This window comes from Pezoporus wallicus, unplaced genomic scaffold (genome assembly GCF_028554395.1).
Source record: "Pezoporus wallicus isolate ANWC-B61680 ecotype Strahan unplaced genomic scaffold, APGP_CSIRO_Pwel_v1 contig_9052, whole genome shotgun sequence".
NCBI classification, from domain to species: domain Eukaryota; kingdom Metazoa; phylum Chordata; class Aves; order Psittaciformes; family Psittacidae; genus Pezoporus; species Pezoporus wallicus.
Genome location: NW_026639751.1, coordinates 407,837 through 418,174, shown reverse-complemented (window position 1 = coordinate 418,174; position 10,338 = coordinate 407,837). Strand labels below are relative to the sequence as shown.

The window sequence follows — 10,338 nt, the reverse complement described above, 5'->3', positions numbered from 1 at the left end:
AAAGGAGAGGCTCATCAGGTGCTGCCCACGATCAAACAAGGAAGCATGGTTCTAGGTCTGTGTGTTTATGCAGAAGGACTCGTGTCTAGAGCCCTGCTCTCATTTCAAGAGAAACAAGAGAGTACCCTGAGTGAAGCTGCAAGGACTTGCTATCAACAGTGTTATTACAATGTGCACCAAGGGGTCAGTAAACCTCTTTGCTGACAGCAGCAGCTCCCTTCCCAAAGCACCAGCAGGTCTGCATTGTCAGGTGGGTCTTGATTCTGATCCTGATCATTTGCTATCAATGTGTTACCAGGGCCAAGCCCAAGGTAATGATGGTATCTCCCACTGGACCTGTGCAGCACATCCTGGCACACAGACATGCCGAGATGTGGGCTTTTAAAATCACAGTCTGATGTGTAGATGCAAGTGAAATCATTACTTGGATTAAATCATAATTAAATCTGATTACTCAGATTAAATCTTAATTAAATCAGATTAAACCATAATCTGATGCCGGAGGTGAGGAGCAGCCCTGGGTACCTCTGGGACTGGTGAAAGGCTCTTGGGTTGCAGCTGTTATGTACAGGAGAATGAGGAAGAGATGCTGCTCTTAGAGGTGGGCTTGAGTCTGCTTTCTGATCGGGGGAGAATCATGGCATGGTTTGTGTTGAAGGGGCCTTAAACTCCTCCAGCTCCAACCCCTGGCACGGGCAGGGACACCTTCCACTAGAGCAGCTTGCTCCAAGCCCCTGTGTCCAACCTGGCCTTGAGCACTGCCAGGGATGGGGCAGCCACAGCTTCCCAACTGCTGCTCCGGGCCCTGAAAAGCTGTTGGCTTCCAAGGCTTTGGCATTTCACCAGTGCTGAGACCTGCTGAGCACTGCTTAAGGGAAGTCAGGTGTGTGGGCTGGGGGAATGTAAGGAATGAGGGAGCTCCTGGTACCTGACCTCTGGGAGAGCAGGCAGGAAACCCCCCTGGCACTGCCCAGCCTCAGGCAATGGAATGCTTCCTCCTGTTGCAGCCTGCAAGCCTAATGCCTTCTTATCACCCTAGGTAGAAGGTAATGTGACCCCACCACCACGAGAGGACTGCTATCAGGGACCTGCAGGAGCTGTCTGTGTGCATTAATTACAGCTGCACCCAGGAGAACGCAGAGGAGTGCGAGGAGGAGGAGGTGAAAGAGGCACAATGCAAGAGCCCGGATCTCCCCTGCGGGGTACCCGTGGGAGGCTGTTGGGACTCCAGGAACAGTCTCTAACTCCTGTGGCCATCCACGCACCAGCAGTGTGGGGGCAGATGCTGCAGGAGCTTCTGTTCTGCTAAGAAAAAGCTGGTGGGCCTGACTGCAGGATTCAAAGACCCCTTTTATTGCCTTGAGCCAGGGCGATGAGTGAGCGTTACCGGTGCGGGTCAGGGGAAGCAGGCAGCGCATCACGTCTGGCAGTGCCCTGGCAGTGATTGCGGGGATTTTGGACATGGCAGCTCATTTACCATTTACCACCCACTGCAATGTGTGGGAGTCGCTGCTGGATCCGGAGCTGCTCTTCCAGCCTCAGGCACTAAACTGAAGGATTTTAATCCCTTTTTGTTAAACCCCAGTCTCGTTTTGTTCGCTGGGGCGTTATCTTGTGGGACTTCTCTTGTGGAGCTAAGTAAGGCATGGAGGAGTTAATGTAAATGTACTTTGCCAAAGCTCTATCTGGTGGCTGAGAGAGCTGCATGTAATGAGTGAGAGGATGTTCTCTGCTCTGGGGATTCATGGCAACCATCTGAATCAAGCCTTAAAAATAAACTATGAGCAGCACTGCAGAGCAGATCTGTGCCTGGGGAGCCCACGTGGGCACTGGAGAAGCATCAGGCTCTAGGAATCATGCAACCTCTGGGTTTCACAAAACGCGCTCAAGAAGCAGCACATGAATTTCACTGCTGAATGAAGAGGAATTAAAGGTTATCAGAGTGACTAAAATACCGCATGAGCCTTGGAGCTGAGTCATCTCATAGATAAATCCATGGAGAGAAAATATGGGCTGAACTGATAGTCTTGATTTAGAGAATAGGATGCACAGGGGCAGCCAGAGTTCTTCCTAATGGCCTTCAGCCCATGGCACATGGACAAGAGCTTCCCCAAAGAGAAGCCTGAGCAATTCTTGCTGATGGGCAGAAGTGTGTAGGTGAGTGCAGAGCACGTGGGCAGATGGCCACTTAGGGAGGAGTGAGCTGGTCCAGCCCTGAGCCTGGAGCAGAGCTGTTGTGCTTTGCTGCAAAGGGGGAAAGCACTGCAGGAGAGGTGGTGGGAGGAAATGTAACCCAAAAGCATGGTGAGAAAGTCTGTGTGTCCCCGGGTGGTTTGTCATTGTGACCCTATCGGTGCATCGTGCCCAGAGAAGCTGTGGCTGCCCCATCCCTGGCAGTGTTCAAGGCCAGGTTGGACACAGGGGCTTGGAGCAACCTGCTGTAGTGGAAGGGGTCCCTGCCCATTGCAGGGGTTAGAGCTGGAGGAGCTTTAAGGTCCCTTCCAACCCAAACCATTCTATCACCTTACCAGTGTAACTCTGTACCTGAGGCAACGCAGCAGAACTCCTACCTAGGAAAAGGAAGCTGAGAGCTGTCAGCATCGCTTTTGTTGTGCATATCCAGCATTTTTCCTTCACAGAAAAGGAAGAAGAGATACTGAAGCTGCACCAGTATTAACAGTAGGGGTCTGTTTTGCCTGGGCTCAGAGGCTACATCATTGTTGCAATGTAAGATCAGAGCTTTTTTTCATCATTGAGCTGAAGAGCAGTGGTTGGTTGGGTACAGCTCCGTGTGTCCTGTGTGGTTTCAGAGCAGTCACCAAGGCTGGGGCTGGCTCAGGGGCTGTTAAGTGGCAGAGCTGCCGCAGTGCATCCTGGCCTGGGTAGATGGATTGGCTGGATCTGTTTTGCTGCTATACTTCATGACCCTTGAGGAACAGTGCGAGTTCTGCACAAACAGTTCTCCCCTCATCTGTATGACCTGCATTGCTACCAGAAGGGTTTGTTGAGACAGATTTACCCCAAAATGCTTCGTGATGCATTTGGATCTATCACTTTTTCAGGGCAGCCAGTAGGACCTGGCTGCTTCCGATGGGGCTGCACAGTGTGCTTGTGCAGCAGCTCTGTTCTAGAAATCCCTGCAGGTCTAATGGTGTTGATCAGTGGAATGAGCGGGGCAGAACACTATCTCTCTCTAAATGCCTTTTTTGACCTGCTCTAGGTTATCTGGCACAGACACTCTTGCTGCAGGCAGCCGCATCACCGTGAGGAAGTGTCTCCTGATGGGACTTCCCTGGCAATGCACACCAAAGGACCGGTAGGTACCCAGCCACTGGCGATGCTTCGTTCAGGGTTGCACACACGGTGTAGGGGTGAGATGGGAGCAGTTATTTGCTTTCTGTTAGAAATCAGTGAACTAAACCTTGGAACTGGGTTAGGAAATGAATGTTCCTCATTACAGTGCAGAGCTTTCGATCTGCGTTGACCTGCTGTGCCCCTGTTCTCCCCCTCCAACCACCACCCACCGCGCTGTTGATGCCTGTGCTGTGTGCCGGCCAAGTCCCTGTTAACAACCTCTGAATCTGGGGGGTCCCACATTAGTCCAAATGACTCAAAAGCTGCCACGTTGCCATTTTATTCAGATTAATATGCAAATCAGGAGGCAAATGCATCCAAGGAATGTAGGTCACAGTGGAAATGTGTGGAACAGAAGGGACAAGCAATGGGGAGTTAGGAGACTCTCGAAACGCCTCCTCTACCTTCAGCTGGTGGCTGGAACTCCCATGGCTCTGCTGGAGTCGTTCAGTGACTCTTCTGCTGTACCTTGGTTTTGTGATGAAGCCAGAACCTTGTAAAGGGCTCCATGGCAGGGCAGGAGTGGGGCTTTCACAGACCAGGGGTTTCTGTGTGGCACTCACAAGGGAATGGAGGTACCCAAGACATCTGTTTGAGCCTGTCCATCACTGCATGACCTCGTGCTGCTCCAGCAGGCACAGCAGACAGGACAAAGTCCATCCCTTTGTGTAGAACCATGGCTTGAAGCTTGTTTGCAGCCCTCCTCAGTGCAGGTTTACGAGCTGATATCCCTCAGAACAAAGGGTGCCGAAGAATGGATGAGCTGAGTTATCATTAGGAAGGCCTGAGCCAAGGTCAGACAAACATCAGCTTTGCTCATCTCCGATGCTGCTGAGCTACAGCCCCAGCCAGTTTTGTTTGTGTAGGCGCTCCCCTGAGTGTGCAGCATTCACAGCTTGCAGGTGCTGCTGGTGCTGCCTCCAGGTCTGAAAACACTATCTTGATTTTGATGTGGATTATCCGTACTGTGTGCTTTAAAGAAGTGACCAAAGTGATTGTATTTTATAGCAGGAAAACCGAGATGTGGCAAGCAGGCAGGCAGTAACCAAGTAATACCGTAGGATCATGGAATGGTTTGGGTTGGAAGGGATCTTAAAGCTCCTCCAGCTCCAACCCCTGCAACGAGCAGGGACCCCTTCCACTAGAGCAGCTTGCTCCAAGCCCCTGTGTCCAACCTGGCCTTGAGCACTGCCAGGGATGGGGCAGCCACAGCTTCTGTGGGCACCCTGTGCCAGCACCTCAGCACCCTCACAGGGAAGAGCTTCTGCCTAAGAGCTCAGCTCAGTCTCCCCTCTGGCAGGTTAAAGCCATTCTCCTTTGGCCTGAAAATACAACTCCAAACTCCTGAGTCCTGGTCTGTGCCTTATCTGTAGCTTCCATCTGCAGCTCCCAGCCTTCCCCCACTACACAAGCCATGCCCACAGGGCAGGCATGGAGGATTTGGGCTTTTCCCTTTCCTGCAAGCAGCTGTGATGACACAGGAGGCAGGTTCCAGCTCTGGCCTGTGCCAGAGGTTCAGAAGGCTGCTTGCCCAGCCATGGCACTCGCTGTGGCACAGCCCCTGCCCCGGGCCAGCGTGGCTGGGAGCTGCGGTTGTCAGCTCTGGTGCTGTTGAAAGCACAGCTCATTCTGTACATGAAAATCATCCCGTGTCCAGCCAGATCTGGGCTTGAAGCAGTGAACTTAATGAGGACCCACCATTAAACCAGTGACAGCCTTGGTCTCTGCCAGCAAAAGGCTCCCACGATCATCCTTTGGTGCCCCTCTGGAGCCCAAATGCAACAAAGGAACACAAACCCCGCAAGCTGAGGGACCGGTTCAACCTCTAACCAAAGGTAATGTGTACTTCCTGACACTGCAGCCCTGTTCTCTGTACCTCTCAGTACGTGTTTGCCCCTGAGGTTGTACAGCACGGGGTACACTCATCACCGCCTGCCTAAGCACTCCCTTATCCTCGGTCTGCTCAACAAGGAGGAGGCAGGAGCTGAGTCACCGCACAAGCGTGTTGGCAGAGCTGGGTGCACCCCATTGCAGCACCGACCTTGCCAGCTCCACACCTCGGTGTTGCAACCTTCCTGCCAGGCCCCTGAGCACTGCCTGGGAATGCTGCAGGACAGGGCTGGTGTTGCTGGATCTCTCTATCACAGCACCTTATCTCTTCCGTGCCTCCCAGGAAGGAGTAGCAGTTTTCCCTGATGCTACCTGTTGCAATGAAGTATTATCTTGGCTGTGATTTCTTGCTTTTCCTTTGACAGAACAATACAGGAGCACCACAGCCTTCCTCCTCATTTCCTTATGGTGAAGTCACAGCCACGCTTTACGGGTTGGTTGGTTGCTTTTTAACCAGGAAAGCCTCCATCCTTGAACCTCACCTCTGACGCAAGTAGGCTTCGCTCTGAATTAGCACTGAAATCTCAGCTATTTGAAGAGGTACCAAGCTCAGAGCCACAACCAATGGGCAGACTTCCCCATGAGGCTGAGTCAAAGTGGGGAGTGTTTTCAGTTCATGCAGAAACACAATGTGAACACACACACACACACACTGCTGTGGTTCCAGAAAACACAGGGGGAAAAGGGGTTTAATGCCAGCCTTTATTTCCCCTGGAAGCCTGTGAGCTGACCCCGTGCAGCATAAATCCAGGTTCCAAATGAGCACGCTGGGCACTGGTCACAGCGACAGCTATGCAGCAAATAGGATTTTATTTCTCTTTAAACCCTACTCCAGATATAGAAGTCAGGAGGGGCCGGAGCACCAGCGTTCCCTTGGCAGCTTAAGCAGTTCACCACGGAAGCAGAGCAGTGCAGTGGAACCCAGGCTCCTACGGGAGCAGGTGGCGCAGCCCCTCTGCAGTCACGGGTAGGCTCCCAACCACTCCAATGTCACCAACTTCAGGGAGAACACAGTAAAGTAAAAGAGGGCAGTGCTCCCCTCAGCACTGTCCTACAGCATTGCCTGCTGTAGGAGCATTCAGGAGAAGCCAATTACAGCCAATTAGAAGTAGGAGGCTTAATTCAAGGCTGAAAAAACAAACATTCCTGAAGTCACTGGCTTGGAAAGAAAGGCAAAGCATGCAACCAAGTGTTTCAGTGTGGGGACAGGAGCACCTGATGGGGCTGAAAAGCAAAGCAAGCGCAGTACCACCATCCCCTTCATCACCTCTGAAACACACAGGGGTTTCAGTTACATGGTTAGGCTGACCCCAGGAGCTGGGCAGATTCTGTTCTTAGCTCTGCCCCTTTGCATTACCTTTAAGCAAACAGCAATTAAAAGAATAACCATCTCACTGCAGTGCATTAACCTGCAGTTAGCATGCTTTGGGGACCTACATGGAACTCTATAGATGGAACAATTCTGTTTCTAATATAAGAGTTAGTTTTAGGTCCATGATTCATGCTGCTGAGCCAAATTCTGCTTTAAGAGGTCATGCAGACATTGCATCATGAAACATCTAATGTAACATAAAGCCCAAACTTTATAAACATTTATTGTAAGTAGGTCAAAATCAAAGGCCAAGCTTTAAATAAGAAGAATCAGACATAGGAGCCTTTGTTTCCACTTGGCTACTCGGAAACTGCAGGATCCAATTCCCAGTTTTTCAGTTCAGTTTTTCACTATCAAGTATCAACAAGGGTTTTATTCAGAGTAAGTGACTGAATTCCAGTCAAGTTTAAGCATTCACAGTATCATCAAAGACATGTGGCTGGTACCACCCGGTCAGAAAGGCTTTCAGGAAGAGGAAAAGCCACAATTACAATGCTAACCTTGCTTCCAGGCTGAGGTAGACGGGTCATGGTGCTGATGGTGGGGTTTTAAGTTTTGTAAAGTAGTTCACCTACTAAACCACCTTAGGCAAAAACTGCGATTGTTATGTTAGCATTTGTGATAGTGAGAAACTTTGCTTTGAAAAAGTACACAATTTGTTTCTAAATAGAAATATTCCTCTTCTGTTACCAAAATAGTCAGAAACATCATAGAAAACTATGCATCTTTCCTCTAAGAATTGAAGCCTGTGTAACAAGCCACATTCAAGTAGCCAGCTACCAGCTTGCTGTTCACAGTGTAAAATAAGCAATCCTTTACCTTACTTTTGCTCTCCAGCCAAGGAGCACAGATCAGGAAGGCTGTACCTTAAGCATTTTAACCTGTCTACACACACAGAGGTTTAGGTTTTCAACCATTAAGTATAAAGTTGGCAGTCTCCACCAACGCATCAGCAGGACGGCACACACAGCATCTGCAGTGCTCCCGGGGTAGCTCCCTCTCCATGGGTGGCTGTAAGTTAGGTTTCAGCCAGTGGCCTCTGGGCCCCTATCACTGGCTTAGTCCAACATCCAAAAAGACAGACAGGAGAGAAGAAATCGAGGCCCCGGTCGCATTATTAAACAATTTGGATCCCAAGAAGGCAGCGGCTAGTGGCCAAAGAACAGCTCAGAAACAGGTCTGCGCTTCACAACGACCTCCTCTTCCTCCTCCTCCATTACCTCGGAGAGGGAGGAATATGAAGGGAAGCCCCCTCTGGTCTTTGGCTTCCTCCTTGGGCCCGTAGTGGCAGCCAGGAGCTTGTTTAAAGACGAAGGCTTCCTTAAACCTTTGGTGAGATCGTAGAAAGCCATGTCATCGGATATCACCCCCAGGAAAGTGCTCGTGGAGCTCAAGATGGAAGCTGCAAGCTTTGTGCTCTTCTTGATGGGCGCGGAGGGCTCCGTGCTGTGGGGAAGGCTGGGATCCCCCAGCAAGCGCCTGACCACAGAGGACGCCCCTTCCTTTAAGTACTGATGCGGCTTCTTCCCGCTGTAGTCCCGCAGGTCGGTCTTGGCGTGGTAGCTGTACACCAGCATGGTGATGATCTTCTCCTGGCCGTGGATGGCAGCCAGGTGAAGGGCTGTGTAGCCTCCGTGCGACCTCGCATCCACGTTGACGCGGGTCCCCCCCTTCTCGGCCGCTCTGATGATGTTTGTCACCATGTCGCAGTTGCCGCTCTTGGCGGCCCAGTGCAGGGCGGTGAAGCCCGAGATGAAGTCCCTCCTGTCCGCCAAGCTGGCGTCGCCCAGCAGCAGCCCGTGGAGCTGCTGCGTCCACTGCCCGTCCGCAGCCATCACCAGCCACTGGTGCTCGGCCTGCTCCAGGGGCACCGCCGACGTCTCCTCGCTGGCCCGGTGGCTCTTGGGCGCCCGCCGCAGGTAGGGCGAGCGGGACCCGGTCTCCACCTCCGGGGGTGACAGAGGGGACCCCAGCGCCTCCGGCAGCCCCGGCGCGGCGGCGGGGGCCGGCACGCAGCGCACCGGCAGCATGCAGGGCTTGGGCAGCGGCTCCCGCCGGGCCCCCGCCGCGCCGCCGGGCAGCGGCACCGCTCCCCCGCCGCCCTGGAACAGACCCCGCAGCTCGGACACTGCCCGCGGCCCCGGCAGCTCCTCGGGGGGCGCCGGCGACAGCCGCCCCCCGGGGACGGGCTCGGGGCTGGGGTCGGGGCCGCCGCCATCGCCCCCCGGCGCCAGCGCGGCCCCCGCTGGAGGGTCCCGGCGCAGCTCCCGCCGCAGGACCACGAACTTGGCGCCGTCGCGCTCCTTCACCACGGCCACGGCGTTCACCGCCGCCTTGAACCGCTCCCGCCGCGCCGCCGCGTCCCCGCCGGCCTCCAGCAGCGGCCGGAAGGCGCTCACCAGCTCGGTGTTGCGCACCCGCCCGCCGCGCTCCCGCAGGAAGCCCAGCACGGCCGCGGCGCTGAGGTCCGGCTCCTCCATCCCGCCGCTACAGGTGGTGGTGATGGAGTCGCCGCCGTCCAGCCCCGGAGCTGAGCCCTGAGGCCTCGGGGCTGGCCGCGATCCACAGCAGGAGGCACCTGCGGCGGCAGCGAGCGCGTCCCCCGCGGAGGTGAGGTGATGATGGGATGGGATGGGATGGGATCGGACCGCTCCGCCCCGCGCCGCCGCCTCCCCGAGGGAGCGGAGCGGCACCGGCGCCGGTCTCCACCCGCGGGGCGGTGCTGCGGGGAGGGACGCGCCCGGAGCAGGCACCTGCCCCGCGGCTCCGGGGAGCGGGGAGCGCACCCGCCTGACCCGGCCCCGCCGCGCTGATGCCTCCTCCCTCAGGGAGCCGAGCGTCGGTCAGGGCACCCGTAAGTCCGCGCTCGGAGCCTCCGCAGGCAGCGGCAGACGCTGCATTGATTCACTCCTCTGGCGGCTTCCTGAAGCGATTGTGTGTTCGTTTCCACAGCGAGTAAGTGGTAGCGAATGAGGTTTGGGTAGAAATCATTCTGCAAAGGCAGGTGTCCGTTCCCTGAGAAGCCTCTTCACAATCACAGAATCAGCCTGGTTGGGCAAGACCTTTAAGCTCATCCAGTCCAGCACTGCCGAGGCCACCACTAACCCGTGGCACTGAGTGCCTCGCCTACACATCGTTTAAATACCCCCATGGACAGTGACTCCAGCCCTGCCCTGGGCAGCCTGTTCCAGTGCCTGAGCACCCTTTGGGGAAGGAATTGTTCCTCATCTCCATCTAAACCTCCCCTGGTGCAGCTTGAGGCCGTTTCCTCTTGTCCTGTCCCTTATTACTGTGTTCTGCAGGCGGTGCGATTCTATTACCTATATTTACCTCCATATTTATTACCTATTTTCTATCTACAATGTACATACGTGTATCTACATAGATGATTAACAACATCCCCGCATCTATTCATGTACATCTGGAGAAGAGAGCTTCACTGTTAAAAAGAGAGAAGCTGTGTCTGCTGCCGTATCAATTACTTCTGCTTAAGCACTCAACATGATTATTGTTCTCTCTTCTACAGGGAATAAAAAGAAATCCCAGGCAAATGCCTTTCCCCAGGCGGAGGAGTGGGGCTGAGGACCTCTCCGAGGGATGACGTTCAGCCTGCAAACTTGTGCTCTCCTACACAGAGTGTTGCAGCTGAGATCACTGCATTGATTCCTGAGTGGCTGAACAGCTTGTCTAGGAAAACAGCGAGAGAGACCGAGTGCCGAATG

General features: G+C 54.1%; 1 protein-coding gene across 1 annotated transcript; it reads right to left on the bottom strand.

The window, feature by feature from the left end:
* Positions 1 to 7,708: 7,708 nt before the first annotated feature.
* Positions 7,709 to 9,141, bottom strand: SOWAHA (sosondowah ankyrin repeat domain family member A). The gene has a single exon (XM_057415870.1). The coding sequence runs from the start codon at positions 9,094 to 9,096 to the stop codon at positions 7,765 to 7,767; it is 1,332 nt and encodes a 443-aa protein (XP_057271853.1). The 5' UTR covers positions 9,097 to 9,141; the 3' UTR covers positions 7,709 to 7,764.
* Positions 9,142 to 10,338: the final 1,197 nt, after the last annotated feature.